At 42.7% G+C, this 20710-nt stretch overlaps 1 protein-coding gene across 2 annotated transcripts in view; it reads right to left on the bottom strand.

The window, feature by feature from the left end:
• Window positions 1-20710, bottom strand: part of ETV5 (ETS variant transcription factor 5) — a 60812-nt gene that overhangs the window by 4288 nt on the left and 35814 nt on the right. For both annotated transcript variants that reach the window (XM_042956046.1, XM_042956047.1), the window contains exons 8-12: window positions 14972-15231; window positions 12898-12957; window positions 8292-8360; window positions 7963-8132; window positions 3484-3585 (exon numbers count right to left, since the gene is read on the bottom strand). In XM_042956046.1, the coding sequence (XP_042811980.1) occupies window positions 3484-3585; window positions 7963-8132; window positions 8292-8360; window positions 12898-12957; window positions 14972-15231 (661 nt within the window). The remainder of the gene's footprint in view (window positions 1-3483; window positions 3586-7962; window positions 8133-8291; window positions 8361-12897; window positions 12958-14971; window positions 15232-20710) is intronic.

Below are 20710 nucleotides of genomic sequence, written 5' to 3'. Positions count from 1 at the left end.
ACCAACTAAGCCACCAGGCGCCACATAAAATCTCTTTTTAATTGCAGAGATATGCCTTTGCTTCCAAATCTTGGGCTTAACAAATCTGTGGCTACAGAGGCAGGTTGTAGAGGTAACAGAATTATCCTAATAGGTCTCAGGTGCCTGGGTGGCTCAGGCAGTAAAGTGTCCGACTCTTGATTCTGGCTTAGGTCATGAGCTCGTGAGATCGAGCCCTGCACTGAGCCACACGTTGGGCTCAACGCTGGGCATGGAACCTGCCTAAGATTCTCTCTTTCCCTTTCTGCCTCTCCCACACTCACGCTGTCTCTCTTTCTTACTGAAAATAAATAAATAAAACTAAAAAAAAAAGAATTATCCTAATAAGGCCTAAAAACTTATTTTATGGTGATACTTCTGTCTAGTCACCAGAACATGGCTGTCTGCACCAACGCTCTTTGGAACTTAAACACTAGGAGTTAGGGGCTATGTATGAAACTGGGCAGTTAGGATCTTCACCAAAGCAAGACTTAAGGGTGGCAGATGTACACAATTAATCATCCCTATTTAGATTTTTTAAGCTATAGATTTACACTAAATCTTGGATTCCCTCCCTCAAAAGCCAGTACATGTATATAGAAGAGTGAGGCAGGAGGGCATAGTGGAAACATAAGATCAGGGGCCAGGACTTGATAGCTTCCTATCCTGGTTCAGTTACTAATGAGTCTTAACCTCTGTGAACCTCAATTTTCCCTTTCAAAAATTGAGGGTATGGGACTATAGCTTTTTAAAATTTCTCCCCACATGGGCATGCTATCATTCATCTTTAATTAGTTCTCATTTACTCATGGGTCATGTGACCAATACAACAAAAATCCCTTACACTGACTGGATAGTGCATTACCATCTCTGGAACATTTTCCCATAAATTACCCTGTGAAATTGCTGCAACATTTTTCATCTCCATTTTTATTGGGAATAGAGTCTTTGGGAGGTTAATACAAAGCATACAACTAATAAATGGGAGTGTTAGGATCTGAACCCATCCAAGTTCATTCCTGTGCCTTCCTTTACTCTTTGCCTGTTTTATTCTCAGAAATGAAGTTCTCTTCTACTTCCTTAAAAAACAAGGACCTAGTCATAGGGACAACTAGTTCAAGTTCCAGATTGGATCTGGAGTTGGAAACAGCGAAGGAATAACAGCTCTTCTTCCTGAATTTAGGATTCCACCTGATAGTATTAACATTAAAATGGTGGCGGGGGAGAGGAGTATGTGTATGTGTAAAGTTTGGGGGAAAGCGGAAAGTGATTGCTAATGGGTTTAGGGTTTCTTTCTGGGGTGATAAAATGTTCTAAAATTGATTGTGGTGATGGTTGCACAACTGTGAATATATTAAAAAACCACTGAATTGCACACTTTACAAAAAGGGGAAGTAGAATAGAGTGATTGCCCATCCTAGAGTCTCTATCAACGCTGTGCCAAGCACTGAAGTGAAACCCTCAGCCCTGTCCCAAAGGAGCTTGCACTCCTGTGAGGGATACTGACAAGTAGTGAGTAACTTAGAAAAAAGAGACAAGGGCCATGATAGAGATACATGTAGGTGCCACTGGAAGCAGGAAAGGGACCCAACCCAAGGACTTCAGATTCTTGGAGTATTAAGGTGATTATTGGCTGGCCAGGCAATGAAGGGACTAGGAATGTTCTAATTCTTAAATAGGATGATAGTTTAATGTGTTTTTTTTTTCATTTTTTAATATGTTTGATGACTTACATGCATGTGATCTGTATTCTTTGGTAAACAAATACTACATTAATTAAAAGAAGATGGCTGTGCAAGTGACAGAGGTCAAATGCAGGTAAGGAAACAGATGTTAGGTGATGGTGCCCAGACTGGGAATAGCCTTATAGTCTATATGAAGCACTAAAATACCGTAAGACTTTATTTTTATCTTTACCTTACGTCTTTATCCAGAAGACAATGAAAAGCTGTTTAATATTTGTTAAGCTGGTGAGAGGAATATGGGGTCACATTACCACCTGCCCACGAGAAAGATAAACCTGGCTTCAGCATAGCCAGGTTCTCAACAGCAATGGCCATATGCTTCTGCCAAGTGCATCTTATCGGCTACCACCAGACTGCCGCGATGTGTAAATGTTAGAGTCTGGGTTATAGCACAGCATAAAATATGGTGGCTACGAATGATGAACCAGTGATCTGCCATTGCCATCTTCTGCCTATCCATAGGATTTTCAGAATGTGGTCCTCTCACCGGCCACCCCAATAAGTATTTTGTGCTGGCTTCCTCAAAATACACTTCATCCTTTATTCTGCAAACAACCTGCTACCAGGTGATTCTGTTGCCATTTTATAAACCTTGGGTCTTTAACTCGAGTTCCAGTTTCTATAGGTTCGGAGAGAGAAAAAGGATTTCCTTATTCCTCTAACACTATTGAGAATATTAAACCTGCAGCTGCTCTGGAAAACAGTGTGGAGGTTCCTCAAAAAATTAAAAATAGAACTACCCTATGATCCAGCAATAGCAATGCTAGGAATTTACCCAAGGGATACAGGAGTGCTGATGCATAGGGGCACATGTACCCCAATGTTTACAGCAGCGCTTTCAACAATATCCAAATTGTGGAAAGAGCCTAAATGTCCATCAATTGATGAATGGATAAAGAAGATGTGGTTTATATTACAACAGAATACTACTTGGCAATGAGAAAAAATGAAATCATGCCATTGGCAGCAATGTGGATGGAACTGGAAGGTAGTATGCTGAGTGAAATAAGTCAGTCAGAGAAAGACAGATACCATATGTTTTCATTCATATGTGGATCTTGAGAAACTTAACAGAAGACCATGGGGGAGGGGAAGGGGAAGGGGAAAAAGATAGTTACAAACAGAGAGGGAGGGAGGGAGGCAAATCACAAGAGACTCTTAAATACAGAGAACAAACTGAAGGTCAATGGGGGAGTGGGGGAGAGAGGAAAATGAGTGATGGGCATTGAGGAGGGCACTTGTTGGGATGAGCACTGGGTGTTGTATGTAAGCCAATTTGACAATAAATTATATTAAAAAAAGAATTAAATCAAGATATTTAGAGGTCTAGGTGTTTTGACAACTAAAGATTTCAACTCAGCACTTATGGGAGTAAAGACCTTCAAGTTGATTCCCTGATGTACTCATGTACTATGGATGTAATAGTTGGCCTAAGTTTCTGGACATTTTTGTAATTAGAGGCAGTTTAAATAAAGCAGAGGAGCCTAATTTTCCCATAGTGTGCTCCACATGCAACCTCTGGTTTCTGTGTACCCAAGAGCATTAAGAGTGCTCTTTATATCTCATTTGACTCTTATCTTAAGTTTGTTTTTCCTACAGCAGAATCATTTATGAGGCTGACATTTTCTCCCAGCCATTATAAACAGTCTTATTATGGAAGCCCTTGGCATTTTCTTTGAAAGTGGTCAGAGCGGTCTAGGTGTCTCTCATCATTGCTCACCTTCTGCATGATGCCCTTTTCGTAGTAATAGCGTAGAGAACGGCTGAGCTTGTCATAGTTCATGGCTGGCCGGTTCTTCTGGATGCCCCAACGCCGAGCAACCTAAAGAGACAGGAAGACAGAGAGCAATGGAAACTCATTCCCTGGGCCTGGTGGTTTTCTCCCAATCCCAGGAGAGCCAGTTCTGTAATTTGACTGCTTTGGTCAATGATCCATTTCCCTGACCTGGAAGCAAAATCACTTAATTCCCTCAAGACCAGATGTTCAACAAAGGTGATGATTTAGTCACAACTGCTAAGAGGTGAGATCTAGAGGTGGAAGAATCCTAGCACTTTAAGATTGCAGAGGGCTTGGCTAAGGTCCCAGAGGAAGCAGGCTCTCTAGTGTTTCTCCACATATGAATTATTGACCAATACCCATAGACCATTAACATGTTGCCATTAAGTGCTATGGCTTCTGTAGCAGTCAATAAGGAATAATTAGAGTGGTCATTCTTGAAACATTAGAAACACACTAGTGAGTTGCTAATGGGCCAGCAGAGCAAAAGTTCAATTCTAATAAGATTGGCGAGGGGCTGGGAGCTGTTTACTTACTGCAGCTCATGGAGTAAGGGGGAACCGGATCATTCCAGCCCACTGCCATCCAATCCCCTGCTCCCAGCAGACTTACAGAATGGACATTAAGACATGCGGCACCATTATCCACTTAATGAAAAATTAACAGGGCTTCCCAAACAGTTATGAAGTGCATTATACCCAACCCAGGCCACCTGAGGTGCAGTGATGGGGATGTAACCGGAGCTTGGGGCGAAGAAGCCTTACAGCAAGAAAACTTCCTAGTAGACTTTCCCAATCATCAGGACAGCCAAGCAACTTCTGTTCTCAAGTATCTCAACATCCAAACCCTACCTGTAAGGATGACTGGTCAAGGAGAAGAATAACTCCAGAAACATGAGTCTCCTCAGAGGTCTTTAAGTGTATGTAAACCAGGGGTTCATGTTTTGAAAATCTGAGATCGCTTTTGGAAACTTAAAAAAACAAACAAACAGAATAACTGTATTCCTTTGATCTTTAAAAAACCAGATGTTACACACAAAATGGGAAGTAGGAAGACTGCAAACGGGAAAGTGGGTCATAAAAAACGCATTTCACTTAAAGTTATTTCCTTTAAGTATTTGGGCAGAATGAAAGCAACATCTTCTGAAGTCAGGATTCTAAGCTGACCTTTAAAAAAATATCAGAAATGATCTGATAAGCAAGGAAGAATGCGTCTGTCCTAATTACATTAGAATAATTCAATAGCCATGATTCCTCTCTGCCTTGCAACAGACCATGTGAAAGTTAACTTTCCATTTGTTTGCCTCACGCCCCTATGGCAAACACGATGTCCCTGGCTCTCCTTTCCCCATACTGCACCCATTCAACTCCATCTTTGAAATAGCCAAAAAGGCACAATTAAGCAAAAATCCATCCCTTGGTTAGAGAAGATACAACATTTTAAGCCGGAAGAAATAGTGGTAAAAGGGAAACCTGCTAAACCAATTCAGGTCTTTCTACCCTGTTCAAAAGCAATGACACCATAAAGCTGTCCTTGAAGTACTATGAGCCGTCAAGTGACACAGGGGGCCTTACAAAAGAAGCCCAGCCTCAACGTCTTACTGTATTCAGTGGTGGAAACCAACTCTTGAACATTCTCCAACTTCAGCCTTGGCCTCTCCTTGCTGTCACTTGCATATGCAATAGCTTACTGGAGAGAGGTTGTGCATATGCACTGACTTTGAAGCAGCTCTGGTAGCCATAGTTACTGACTCATCCTCTTGGGCCAGGGCCCTGTGATTCAATAGCCCTCCCCAGGGCTGCTCCTTCCACAGTAAGGCATGATACGGCACACTGAAGGCTGCTGGAAATGAGGGCTGCCCCATTTCTGGGGGAATGGGAGCAGGTAATAGCTTGTCAGCAGCTCTTTCTTTCATTTTTTCCATTCATTACTTCGATAACGTGCCTCTTGAGGACGGAGGCTGAAAGAGTTAAAAGACTCACATTTCTTTTCCTCCCTTTTCAAGAGAGAGCAAGCCACAGCACAAGGAGCGGCTCTTTCTAGCAGCCCATCCTTTTAAACCTCCCCATGGCATCAGTTATCTGCCACATGTTCAACAAACAACCCTACCCCCCAAAATATTCATTAATGCAGATTCACAGTTAAAATGGCTCCAGATTAAAGCCGAGTCAGTCATAATTGAGAGGGTGCTAAGCTGGATGACTATCAAAAGACATTTGATTAGGGGGCCTGCCAAAACGCAGTTCTAAAACCACAATTTCCATGCACAGTGTAATGGATATTATGGATAATTACCCAGAGTGCACTACTCAGCCACACAGCTGCCTACAATTACGTCCCAAACAGCTTCCTCCTCCGCTTCACCCTTCAAGCTCCCCCCATGACAACGTCTTACAGCCTTTTCGAGGAGTTGGTATCTTCCTGACTTTAACAAAGAGTAGGGATGGCCAAAGTTATACAACCAGTAGGTTAAGAAAACCAAGGCTGCAGGCTGTGTGTCCTGAGGCCCAGTGCACACACAGAACAGAATCGGTCCTAGAACATCAGAGAATAGAACATTCAGAGTTCAGGGAATGCTGGGGGATTTCAAGGTGGAGTGGAAGGAAGTACTTCCTGAAGAAACAAAGCTGTCCAGTCAGCCGAGGGAGGCGCAAGGCCACCACAGGCCTCTGGTGCGACCTGGCTACTTGACATTTATGAGCATTTTGGATTAATATTAGTTTCCCTATTAAGTACGAAAGCAGGGGCCCTTTACCATCTGTTCATCGTTGTCTTTACCACTGGTAGGAGAGCAGAAGATTCAATAACAGCTTTATAAAGGGTCATAACCAGGTTTACCTGCAGCTGCACAGCCTGTGCTTAGGCCTGAGGCAGTGGCAATAAAGTAATAAAAGCTCCTGCTTGTGAAATGAGATAAATCAATAAGGGCTGCCCACATGACAGATTTGCTTTCGAAAAGCCTCAGTGAGTCTAGGCAACATGCTTTCCTCAAGCGTCATATAAACCTGGCTGTGATATCAGGAAAAGGATGTGGGGTGGGGGGGCTCTCCAGTAGGGCTCCATTTGTACATGACTTAGCCCAGAAGAAACCTTAGAAAAACACAGTAGTACTAAACTCTGGCTTTGAAGGGAGACTGAGTCTTAACAGAAACTGTTTACGATAGATGTTGACACATTTCCATTTTCATAAATGATACAAGACAGGGAACGCCATACAGCTTCTTTTTATAACTGCCTTCAATGAAGCCTTTCTTATCAGTCCTATCAGTCAGGATTCTTTATAAATTCCCAATCCACATAGTCTCCTTTTCTCATCTTAACTTTCAGATCATCTTCTTTTTCTAAACCAAGTGCCAAGTGGTTACTTCCTGCTGTTAACTCCCAGACCAACTATCCCCTTGGTGTGCTGAGTGAGCCTTGGTGTTAATCAAACAACATCTAAAACTGTAGTTCTTGCTCAAATGCCTTCCAATAGGACTGTTCCCATTTCGATTAAATCCAACCCAAAGACAACTTCTGCTCTGCTGGTTTAATATATAATGCCTAGGTATATGCTACCAAAAGAAGCATATGTCAAGATCTTCAGGGCAGGGTTTCCCCCCCCCCCCCCATTTATGATCTCTTTAGATTTTAAATCAAATAGAAATTTAAAATCAGCACTTTTGGAATATGCCAAACTGAAACCATGATTTAGTTCACTTTGTTATGTGATATTCAGGAAAGGCATTTTGTGTATTTTCTCCATTGAAGAAATGGTATTGGTATTATCTGTAGGCCTATCTGTCAACAGTTCTGGGCAAAGGACAGTAATAATGTTTCTTTGTCTATTAAAATAATGAAGGGTTGGGGTCACCTCTCAACTATTGTGATGCCATGTGATAAGCTTAAAAAAAAAAAACTAAGCTCATAAGACTGACCCATTTCTGATCACTTTATTTGTCTAGGTTAGAGCCATTTGAAATATGCTGTGGGGAAGTTGCATCTTATGTTACCAAAATGTCATACAGTGTGTCCGTGTAGCCTCAAACGTAGCCTGACTCATGCAAGGACCAACACCAAAACAAGCTGGTATCACGAAACAACGCTTGAGAAAGACTTTCCAAGATGGAAAACAGACGTTATCTAAATGCAAGTCTTTGTGGCCTCACTCTATAGATTATACAGATGTTTAACTAATACTTTTTGTGTTTTCTCCAGTGGAGACCCCTGCGTGTCCCTGAACTGTAAATTGTCCTATCGATAGGAAAAGAACTGCCAAGCCCATTGGCCAGGTCAGAGCGTGAATGAGAAGGAAGAGTGTATTTCACATAGTGAAAAGCCTCAAGGGAGAACTAAACGAGCACCCGTCACCATCACCATCATCATCATCTTCATCATCATCATCAGTGGGTCAAGTATCATCCAAGTCTAGCCAGTGCTTACCTCCTCAGGTTCGATCAGCTTAAACTCCATGCCACGACCCGTCCAGGCAATGAAGTGGGCATTTGCTGGGTCATCAAGCAGGGTAACCAGGAACTGCCACAGCTGAAGGGAACCTCGTCTCTGATAAGGGGGCCCCTCCCGATACATGGTGGGCTCTTGTTTGACTTTGCCTATTTGGGACAAGGATATACATGCAATACTTTAGTCTTAAGTTTCTCAGGTGTCTCAGGCATGAAGGAGTTATTCTCGCCGACTCGGTGTTAACAACACTGAGGCGCTCTGACATCTCCAACACTCTGGCTTAGCAACAAACTGGAGAGGCTACTTACCTTCCAGTCTCTCAGGAACAACACAAGTGTCGTCAAAGTACAACCGGGGATCTTTTTCATATGAAAAGCCTGAAGGAAAAGTTAAAAAGAAAAACCATGTTGCTTGACAAACTCTATCTGTATTCTACTAACACTCTGGATTTAAGGACTAAAATGGAATTCTACTATTTCAGGTCCGAAGCTGTATTAATTGCGGTATGCGTGCCAGTCTGAATTTGGGGGGCTTCAAAAGGACTTAGGCATTTGTGTTCTGATGTCTTAGTCAGAGAGGCATCGATTCCTGCTATTTGAGCTAAGACTGCAGGGAAGCGCTGAGTCACGGGTGAGTTCCTTCACATCTTGTTATGAGGTCTGTGTGGGTCATTGTTGCTGTGGCTAAGCTTTTATATCTGAAAAGGCATCTCATCTATTTCCATTGGCCTAGCTGGGAGGATTTGGTTGATCTGCACGTAGTCTTGCCATTTTCCTTCTAGCAAATATTAATTTCAACCTTTCCTACGAATCGTCAAGACTTCCACTGTACGCCATTCAATTATGAAGGAGCTTACAGGGTAGACGATGTTGCCAAAATGAGTAAAGACATGGGCCTGGGGAGGACTGTGACCAGCAATAAGTTTAAAAGCAAGTTGGCGGTATTATCACCAGACATAATGGAGGAAATCTGAAGAGATTTCTTCTAGCAAGAAAACTTATTCATTGTCTAGACAATAAAACAGAGGTCAAAAAAGGGGAGCTGATGGGCTCAACACATGGAAATGGAAATGAAAGGAAGGTAGGGCAAAAAATGAAAGGGGTCAAGGAGAAGGAAGGATGGCCAGCATTCTCAGTCCACAAACCCTTAATAGGCATTCGATGCTGACCACCACGTCACGTCACCAGGCACCCTGACAAGATCAGTGTTCAGTTCAAAGCCAGTTAATAGACAGGCTTGATGAGGACCACATCCTTCTCTGTGGCCTAGCCTGGGTCTGACGTGTGAGCATGCCAGCGCGCCCTCAGGAGAGAGCCCTAGCAGCTCCTGTGTGCTAAGCCATGCGCCCGTTCCATTCATCTGGCTGCAGGGTACAGGCTATGTGTGTAGGGTATGTCATGGGGAGAGGCCAGGGGAGCTGCTCTGCAGTGAAGGACTGGCATTAGATGCTGAGAGGGATTTGCTAGGACTTGAAAAACCCGCGGGGAAAGATGCCAAGAAATAATCTGCTGTTCTTTAAGATCAAGTTCTCGGCAGGACCAGCACCATTTTTAAGAGGCCTGGGACGGGAAAGCACTGCCCAGCTTGGAGGAAACAGATTATTTTGAGGTTTGTATTATTCTCAGCCCCAAGCGCTATTTCTGTTTATTTAACAACATCAAAGGAAGCATATTTTATTAGCATTTATTTATTATTTAATCCAATAAATATTTATGCCAGGCACTGTGCTAGAAGGGGGTAGATAAGAAGAATACAGACTTGGTGCTTGCTCTCATGGAGCTTGTATCTCGACTGGGGGACACACACCAAAAAGGCGGGGGGAAAAGTGAGACACAGGGTAGTGTGGAGCATTAAGGAGTGTGGGCCCTGGAGCCAGACTGATGCACCTAGATTAGCTGCGTGACCTCTCTGTGCTTGTTTCCTTATCTGCTGACAGGGGAAGATAGCCATTCCTACAGTGTTGTGTGAGAATACAATGAGTCAATATATATTCTGTTACATTGATCTGTTTTATCTTTATGCCAGGGTGCCAAGAGTAGTTCCTGGCACATAAATGTACAATAAGTGATAGTTTAAAAAAATGAAGAGAGTAGTTGTACGTTGTGATAAGTACTATTAAGAAATTAATTGGATAATGTGAGAGCTTTCTTTTAGAATTCTCTGTCATGGATTCTAAATTCCTTGAGGATAAGGACCATGTCCTGAATATCTTAGTATCCTCATATCACCTTGTACATAAGTGCTCAACAAATCTTTGAATAAGTATGAAAGAATCCATTACAAAAAGATTTAAAAATACAATACTAACTTTTCTGAGAGTGAGAAAGAGCGCACACATGCTCGTGACAGTGGGAAAGGGGCAGAGGGAGAGGGGCAGCATATTAAGCAGGCTCGATGCTCAGCCCTCCATGCAGGGCTCGATCCAACAACCCCGGGATCATGACCTGAGCTCAAATCAACAGTCGGACGCTCAACAACCTGAGCCACCCAGGCGCCCCTACAATGTTAACTTTTAAGTCAGGGATTCAGTGACTCCTATGATATATTTATTTTCCAATCTGGTACTAGGAAACTGACTTTATGACAAACGGTTATACTTTATATTAGCAACAAGAATTACATAACCCCTCATGTTTCTTTCTTCTTTTTTTTTTTTTTTTTTTTGGCCTTGGCTGCTAGGAAGCTATATATTTCCTGACTTTCCACATGGATTTTAACACTCCAGTGATGTCTTAATGGCCTTGTCAAGTCATCATGAATAAACTCCTTCAATGTTTACACATCTGTCAAACTTGCCATGCTATTTTTGGCACCGTTCTTCCTCTAGGTAAGGATACTACATTCACAGCAAACAGGAAAAAAAAAATGTACACCTAGATGAAATCCTAGGTTTGGCTTTCAAACCAATCAGATGAAGGTCTGCCGGTGAGAGTCGTTTTGGTGTCTCTGTGGTCACTAGTCCCTGCCACACGAGGTTCTCTAAAACATCTGCAAGATGCTCTTGATTTAAGTGAAATTTAAGTCAGTTAAATTTGCACCAGCAGTTACATCAGTTGTGGCCACAACCACCAACCACTCCACTGAAGGTGGCAGGAAGGAAGGACCTGTGTGAAGAGCCAAGTGGAAACGAAAGATTCACGCGCTCTGCAGAGATTCCAGGTGAACGCTAAGGCGGGCGGGCTATCTTAGTAATCACAGATGCCAATCAGAAACACTTGTTCCACTAACTGGCGCCTGTGGTCAAGCACATATAAATAAGAAGGAGAAAAAAACCCACGCCACGGTAATTTAGGGCAATTAAGAATGCAGGTCTCTTTGCAAGTAGCTTCCCCGATGTGTGTGGGGTCAGGGAAAGGAATGGGAAAGAGGAGGGGGAAAACACATAAACTCGCCAGATATTCTGTGTGTAGTAAGCAGCCCAAAGCTTTACTAAAAATATTTCCTTTAAGAGCATGCTCCTTCCTAAATGTTGTAATTATGCAAAATGTTTTCCTCCCTCTCTTCCCCCACTCCCTCCCAGTCTGCCTGCTGCAGACATCAATTGCTGCCGCAGAAACATTCGGGAACCTGGAAGAGAGCCCCGCACAGCTGTGCCGGTCGCAGTCAGAGGTCCGGTAGACAGCCCTTCCTTCCCAGGGCTGGACACGCACTCAGAATATTCTCAGGCACCCAATGCAACCCCACTGGGTCTTCTCTCTCACCAGGACAGTGGGAAGCAGCTACCCATAGAAATCATGCTTGTAAACCGGTAGCTTACAAAAATGAGCAGATGCTTCCTAGTGCTGTTTTATTAGCTTTTTCAACCTCCTCAAAACCTCTAGAGAACAGTGGTTGTCAGCCTTGGATACACATTGGAGTCACCTGGAGAACTTTAAAAACTAATGCCTAAGCTCCACCCCGGAATTTCTGAGTTACTTGTTCTGGGTGAAGCCTGAACACCAAAAGTTTTAAAAGCTCCCTAGCTGGGGGGCACCTGGGTGGCTCAGTTGGTTAAACGTCTGATTTTTGGCTCAGGTCATGATCTTTCAGTTCGTGGGTTCGAGCCCCGTGTTGGGCTCTGTGCTGACAGCTCAGAGCCCGATTTGGATTCTGTGTCTCCCTGGATCTCTGCCCCTCGTCCAGGCGCGCGCGCGCGTGTGTGTGTGTGTGTGTGTGTGCTCTCTCTCTTTCTCAAAAGTAAATAAACATTAAAAAAAATTTAAAAGCTCCCTAGCTGATTCTAACATGCAGCCAAAGCTGCAACTCATGACACTATAGTAGTTCTAAAACTTGAGAGCCCATCAGGATCACCAGGAGGGCCTGTCACAACACAGACTCCTGGACTCCAGCCCTGAAGCCTCTGATTCCATGGGGTGGGGCGGGGCGGGGGCGGGGGCGGGGGTGGGGAGCAGGTCCTGAGAACCTGCATTTCTAACAAATCCCAGGTGAAGCTCATGCTATGGGTTTGGGGAATCACACTGCTCTAGGTATTTGAAGACAGATATATATGACAAAAAACAAGACAAACTTCTGTGGAAAATGTTCTAAGAAAAATACCCATTTCCTGTTTAAGTGCCCAGAGAAGAAGTCCTAAACCCATCATCTCAAGTTGTGACATAGTTCCCCAGTTCCAGTTTAGGCCAATAATGTTATATACAGCCATATAAAACCTCCTTGAATGGAAATGTGGAAACCAGCTTGGTTTACTTTTTCTTCATGTTATTCCATAAACTCTTACAAGTTAGAGTCATTACTATTGAAACTGATGGTGGCGCTCACTGTGTTCAGGAGTGTGCCCCAAGATAACTGAAGATTACCATCAATTAGCTCTCATTTTCATGACTTAAGAAAGGCTTAACCTCGGATCTCACATCTGAGCCTGGAAGCTGAGCATGTTAAGCTTCCTTGAATATTATTTTAAAAAGCATTACTTGCCTTCATGGTTGCTGGAGAAATACCCCCCTCTGATATAGGACGACTGGCAGTTAGGCACTTCTGAAAGAGAAACAGACACACACTTTGTCAATAGTTTCTGCAGGTGAATCAGCATATGGGTTGAACTGCAGCTCTCCAGTAAGGCCCCCTAAAGCTTCCCCTACCCCAAGGTCATGTCTTTCTGGTCCTGTCCTAGGAAAGAGGTACCACCCTAATAAGTAACATGGGGAACACTGTCACCCACCATTTGAAAGTAGGACTCTTGACTCCTAATCAAGAGAACTAGGAGGGAAAAACGATGCTTCATTCTCATAACATTTTGGAAATTTGCTAACACAGTTAATGGTAGAAAAAGAAACTGGCTTTCAAAAGGCCAAGCTTGGCCTTCTGTTTCTAACTGACTTGGGAGCTTTGGGGTTTGGAGAGGGAGGAGGGGTGCTTTAGATCTTCCCCAATTTGCCCCCCTTTACAGTGGATGGTCACATTCAATTCTACTCTAACGGGTGAAGGTGCTTTTTAGGCCCAAGACATGAGGGGATTTGAGGTTAGGAAGCTAGGACAAGAGCTGGCAGGAGGGAGGGGATTGTTGTTTGCAAGTACATTTCCCCATGTTGGAGCTGGTAGAATCAAACCCATGCTCAAGTGAACTCTTCTTCAAGCATTACATTATCAAGGTGTCTATGGAGAGGAAAGCTGGTGAGCTGAGTTGTGCCCAGTTGGGACACACAAATTACAGATATGGTAACATCTGCTGAATGTCTTGAATTCAGGGATAGTCTGGGGTGAAAAACTTGCCAGGACAGATTAAAATGTCAATCCCAAAGGAAAAATGTTGCTGGTCATGCCTGCTCCTGAGAAAAATACATCAAAGCCTTCAGAAGGAAAGCCCAGTGGGAATTTTATAAGCTATCAATACCTATACACTTGATTTTTTTTTATCATAAAGCAACAGATGTCTGCCTTCTGTCTACCTCCCCAGGCTTTCTCATAACCCATTTCTGCCTGAATTAATCAATCTACATATTATCTCCCAGAAGGCCAAGAGCAAATTCTATATCCCATTCCATTTGCAAAAACCATTCAAATACATACTGCCCCACCCCTCCCCAGAGCCTTCAAGAAAAACACCCATGGAAAAGGCTGAAAACCCACACACCACCCTCAAATTCCCTTAGCACCAACTGCAAGAAAAGAGTGAAAAAGTTTAAGCAATTTCTGAAAGAAGAGGAAAAGAAGAGGAGGAAACAGTTTCTAAATGTGCAAACTGTAGAATTCCCACCCTCCTCTCCCCTAATGACCTCATTTAATGTGTCTGGCCTATAAGGTATGTAGTTAGTGAGTAGTGTGGGGGGTGGCAGGGGGAAAGCTCCCAAGTACAGCTTAAACTTCCTGATATGCTTCCATTTCTAGACGAGAGGTCCCATAACCAGACAACAGGTGCCCTAAGTGCCCTAACATGTTACCTCTCCCTATGTACACCAGCAGCCTCTGAAGGTTACCAGGAACTTCCCCCAATGAAAGCATTGCAACAGGGCAGTGAATCCCGCGAAGCAATCAAGACCACCTTTTCCATGGTGCGCCCAGCACTCTGTACTGCTATGTCACCCCAGGTGTGTTCTCAGAGTACCATTCATTCCAAGAACAGAAAGAATCCCACCCTCCATGTGGACCCTTTTCCTTATGCTCACACTGGGAGTTTATGAGTCTACTGTATTCAAAAAGAAATCCATGAAACTAGGGGCAGGACTAAAATGCAGAAATGGTATTTCCTTTGTCCAGTGACCCTAAGATAAGGGGTCTTAAAAAGGGCATTGCCAAGACTGGAGCTTCAGTCTTGGACTCGGACGAGTACTCCCTACCACTTTTGAATGCCTCCTGCACTTCCTACCAACCGATGGCTTTTCTGTTTTGTTCTGTATTTGGTTATGCATCAACAAGTCTGCTTCACTAGCTCCTAAGTTCTTAAAGGTGATTTTTATAAAATGATTCCCTACGGCCCTGCACACAGAAGACAATACCGACCAGACAGATAAATGAGAGAATGAAGAAAGGAGTGGCATGATTTTATGCTAACCTGAATCAACGCAGTAATCCCGGGGCTCCTGCTTGATGCCCATTGGTGACTGGAACCCATGTGTTGGGGGGCCTGGCATGCCTGGGACCCCATGTTCATAGAGTGGATCATGGTATTCTTGTTTGAATCCCTGAGGGGGTGGGGGAGCTGCAGGGACAATAGGTTCGGACATTTGCCGGTGGTAATTGGGGCGATTATCTCCAGGAACTCCTGACTGAGGAGGGAAGGGGTGGCAGGGTTCAGACAGTTGTCTCTGAAATCTGTAAGAAGAAAGTAGTTACAGTTTTTAACTAAGAACACGATAAATACCTACTATGATTTAGCACTGGGAATTAGAAGTTCAGACACCCTCTTCCCAAAATTATACGGCATATTTCAGACTTCTTGAGTAAGGGAGTGGCAAAAAAGCAATCAAAGCAATGACATGGTAGCCTCTTATCTCCCATGCATGTTTATTTCATGCACAGTCTATCTGTACAGTTGGGCCAGATTATGTACCTAAATATATCAGACCACTTATCTGCAAATAGTACTAACATATACATATGTTTACTAGTTCATTCATTCTTTCCCCTGTAGACAGAACTCAATTTTAAAGACCAAAGAGTACAAATTCACCACTTAGAAAATGTAATTTAAAAATCCCATTCATAATAGCAATCAAAAACATAAAACCTCAGGGATAATCAGGAAATGTGTAAGCCATATAAGAATAAAAACCTTAAACCTGGGGGTACCTGGGTGGCTCAATCAGTTAAACATCTACCTTTGGCTCAGGTCAGGATCTCACAGTTCATGATTTTGAACCCTGCTTCTGATTCTCTGCCCCTCCCCTGCTTGCATGTTCTCTCTCTCTCTCTCTCTCAAAAATAAATAATAAAAACCTTTAAAAAAACCCTTAAAACTATTTTTGGAGGAAAAGAAAGAAAATTTAATTGAAGAGGAAATATTTAGGATTTTGAAGCTATTGGTTCCCTGAAAATTATTCTGTTAAAGCAATGCCTTCCCACAATCAACCTGACAAAACGATTCTAAACTTTATTTAAAATATTCAATAATTGTTGAAAAGAAATAATGATTTTCTATTTCTATTAGATATTCACAACTTTTGTAAAATTGCAATAATTAAAACAGTAATACAAGGAATGAAAGATAGGCATATCAAAGGAACTGAATGTGAAGTTATAAAATGTCGAGTGTATTCTAAAATCTAGTACTTGCTAAAGTTTTAGCATTTCAAATTAATGGTGGAAAAGTTAGATCCTGTTTTATACCATATGTCAAAACCAATTTCATATGGATTCAAGATTTCAATGTGAAACCTTAGTGGTAGAGTAAATATATATATGAAAATATATGATCTTGGAGTGAGGGAAAACCTTTCTACACATCATACCAACAGCAGAAATCATCAAGATAAATATGGATATTCCTCATTGTATAAATCTCTATAGTTCAAAAAACACCAGAAACAAAATAAAAAGAAAACAAACTGAAGAAAACATCTGTAACAGTCAGAAAATATCAGAAAAAATAAACAAAACCAAAACTAAAACAAGCTGGGGAAAAGTCTCTAACAGATACAGCACTGTTAAATTTGTTGACAGAAGCAGCCTTTAAAAATCAGTAAAGAATGAATATCCTATGGCGCCTGGGTGGCTCAGTCGGCTGAGTGTCTGGCTTCAGCCCAGGTCATGATCTCGTGGTTGATGAGTTTGAGCCCGAGCCCTGTGTCGGGCTCTGTGCTGACAGCTCAGAGTCTGGAGCCTGCTTCAGATTCTGTGTCTCCCTCTCTGTTTCTGCCCCTTCCCTGCTCACGCTCTGTCTCTTTCTATCTCAAATATAAATGAACATTAAAAAAAAATTATGAATATCCTGGTAGAAAAAAATGGGTTAAGAATACAAATAGGAAAATCAGTAAAGAAGAGACACTAATGATCATAAACAAACAAAAGGTTCAAGTTCATTAGTAATTGAAAAAGTACTAAGAGAGAACAGGTTTGTCCTGGTTACTTGGAGGATGAACAGGCAGCTAATAAATCTGTGCCTGGCACATAAAAAGCGCTGTAGCTACAAGGATGAGCACCAATGTGGCTCAGTACATTATGATATGGCTACTCAGTTGAAAGCAACAAATATGATGTAATATACAAATATGTAAGAACCTGGAAAGGTATTTTTGATATATTGTGAAAAAGTACGAAGAACATCAAGTTTTTGCAAATATAAAAAGTACTTATGAAAAAAAAAGCATTTGTGGTGTCATACAAAATCCTGGGAAGAGCTGCACCTAAATGTGTGAATACTGCTTATCTTTGGTTGATTATTATTTTAGGTGATTTTTTTTTTGTTCATCTACAATTTAATAAATATTATTTTATAATAAGACAGAACCATAAAACGCTTTTATTCTTAACTGAATATCATAACATCCTTTAGCTGTCGGAGGGACGCCTGGGTGGCTCAGGTCGGTTAAGCGTCTGACTTTGGTCCAGGTCATGACCTCACCGTTTGTGGGTCGGAGCCCTGCGTCTGGCTCTGTGCTCACAGTGCAGAGCCTGCTTCAGATTCTGTGTCTCCCTCTCTCTCTGCCCCTGCCCCGCTTGTGCTCTCTCTCTCAAAAATAAACAAACATTCAAAAATTAGAAAAATTATTAAGAAAATACCCTTTAGCTGTCAGAAAAGTCTGAAACTGTGCCAACTGGCCTTTCTTTGTTGGAAAGGCAGTGCAGTAAAAAGGAAAGTGACAGAGGGCAGATTTTCTTGGCTTCAGTTTCCTCCTCTGTAACATGGGGGTGTATCAGCCACCAAAATGCTGCTGGAACGATGAAATAAAATCATGTCTACAGAGCCTGGTTTCTGCCACAGCCATACGCACTGACACACTGGTGTAGACTTCAACGGTGCCGGTGTAGAAGTCAGAGAGTGTAACCCTCGAAGAGAGATGTCAGTCCATGAAATATGTATAAGGCACTCATCCATGTGTTTAAGGAAAAGCATTTCTGAATATATGCCCTCAGGTAGAAAGCAGGAGCCAAGGTTCAGGGAAAAATAAAAAACTGAGCACTAATTTCACTGGTATTTTAAAAATCAACAATAGAATCCTGTCATATTAAGGCCTCCCTCCAAATTTAGCTTGAACCCTATTAATAGTTTTCCTGAGATAATTTAAACTTGATTTGAATCAATCTGTGGCAACAGGTGGCCAACAGATTTGTAGAACATCAAGATTTGAAATCCTTAACTGAAGAGATCAGGATGCATATAAAACATCGTTTAGATCGGGGTTTAGCATGGCACTCACTCTGTGTGACTCCTTACTACCTTACCAAAAGCAGCACCGGAAGATCATGTCACAACATGAAGACCACCAAACAATTTTACAAATACCTATCCTTTCACCCCAGACACCAAAGGCATCAGGATTTGTCTGGCCAATATATGAAGCAAGCTTTACAAACTACGGAAGCTTCGGCGGGCTGAGAGCCTTTCACCGGGATGCCGACTGCATTGCGGTGCAACTTCATCAGGAATGCGGATTTTCAAGGTTGCTGTTATTTAAGGAAACCTTCCATGGTCTTTGAAGAAGTGCAAATTTGAAACCCGGGTTTAGGCTTGACATTTAGAACACAGGCCCCAGCAGCACACTGCAAACCTGAAATTTCTGAAGCAAATTCTGAAGAAGTGGGCAGAAGAGAAAGATGAAGATACTCTCAAGGCCTTATTTTTATCAGGTACCAAACCTACTGCTAGCAGGAAGGAACAGTAACAGGGGCACGTCTTCCACATTCTCTCCTCTCTGCCACCATCTTCGCACCTTCAAAGGTGACCTCCACAAGTCACTTCCTTTGATGGCGCCGAGAGGGCACAGAACCGCTCAGTTCTGTAACCAGAGCCTCTGCTGGCAGGCCCAAGCCCTTCCCTTCCTCTCAGCGCCTATCTTCTCAGCTTCCAGAATGAAACTTTAGAGTTGGCCTGGTGTGGTCCCTTCAGGAAAAGGTACTTCCATATGGGCACCAGCCAGCAGCCCCTGTCCCTCCCCCAAGCTGCACTTGAATGGTGCACGGTGCTTAAGGGCCCGGGATCTGCAGAACAGAGTCTATAATTGGGATGGTTCAGGCCGGGTTTGTTTTGAGGGAGTGGCAGTGGCAAAGGGGATCTTAAGGGTAGGTCACAGAACCAACATACTTGGAGAAAGATTCTCTCAGAGCTTGCTGTTGATAATGGCTTTTATTTGCAGAGATGAGTAAAGTAATTCCGTTCTTGTCCTTAAAATACATTCCGTGAACTTTACTCACTGCCCTTCATTTGAACCCCTTCCCCTTTCCGCAATCCTTTTGAAGTATCTAAGAATGTGTTGTATATATAATACAGCAATGACAAAGATGCCTCTTGTTTACTGAGGCAGGCAATCATTTTCAATGGAGAGGCAGCTTGGTTCCTAACAAACCCCTTCTCCTGCTCACCCCCCTCTCCCCCCTTCCTCCCCCAACCCGTCATCCCAAGAGAACTCCCCAGGCTGTGGTGAACTCACAGTTGGTGAGCAAAAGGAGATTTCTGACTATTGGGTGAGCTTAAATTCAATAGGTTACGGATTAAGGCTTTTTCAGTGCCAGTTTATTTAAAGAAACAGTTATTTATTTATTTGTCAGATTTATATAGCGCCTTTCCTCCCAAGAGCTCACCCACGCTACCAACATTTGGTTTACGTTATGAAAACCGTTAGATGCTTTTTCTGCATTTCCTTTTCGGTTTCTGCTGCCAACACACAGAGTAAACACAATGCTTAGAGGAAGAAAGGAGAAAAGTGTGGATCTGATGAAGGCTACACAGTGGCTATGGGTGCCAGGTAAAGTAGCCATGGTTCAGAGGCCAGCTGGGAGAGGATACATAAAATCGGCCAAGAAACCAATACCATGTACTTAACGTTTCCATTTAGGCTAAGAGAAGATACAACAGGAAAGCAGCATAGCTGGGTAAGAGGCTGTGGCTGTGAAGGCAGAAGATCCTGGGCTGAAATCCAATCTTTACCACTTATTGGCTGTGTGACCTTGGGTGAGTTATATAACCGCTCTGAGCCTCATTTTCCTTGTCAATAAAGGACAACCCGGATACCTCTCCAAAGGTCTGTTGTAAAGATTACATAAACCAATGCATGAAACCACCCCTGGCACACTGTTAAGTTCTCAATATACACTACCTTCAAACACCACCATCAACTGCCCCATCTCATCCCCCAACCCCCAATAAACTAAATTCAGAAGCTATACAAATGTAAGGGGAGATCTTAAGGAACTGGGAGAAAACTATCACATGCACATAACAGAGTCCACTAGCTGCCTACCCAAAATCCATTCTCCTTTCTCACAATGAAAGTGCTGATTTTCATTCACATTTATTTCATACTAATGTTTATTTTCCTGCCATAAACCAAGAGCCAGACACTGTTGCAAAACAAAACTCAAACACTCCCTAAAAGCACAGCACAGAACTCTGCAAAAGCTCTCAGGGCTCTGTGAGGTCTGTCAGCACTGTGTACATGCAAACTGGACCATCTAAACTGTGATAAAACATTGATAGAGGAGGAACAAAATATGTCCTTTAAAGGCCTGGATGTTTGTCTGGTTTCCCAACATCAAACATGCAAGAAGGAAGGTGATGGAAATACAAGATGTCCCCAGAGTATCAGCTGCCGAAAGTATTAGTTTTATATGTACAACACTAATAAGTCTGACGATG

The sequence above is a fragment of the Panthera leo genome, chromosome C2 (genome assembly GCF_018350215.1).
Source record: "Panthera leo isolate Ple1 chromosome C2, P.leo_Ple1_pat1.1, whole genome shotgun sequence".
Lineage (NCBI taxonomy): Eukaryota > Metazoa > Chordata > Mammalia > Carnivora > Felidae > Panthera > Panthera leo.
This window is presented reverse-complemented; position numbering and strand designations above follow the sequence as displayed.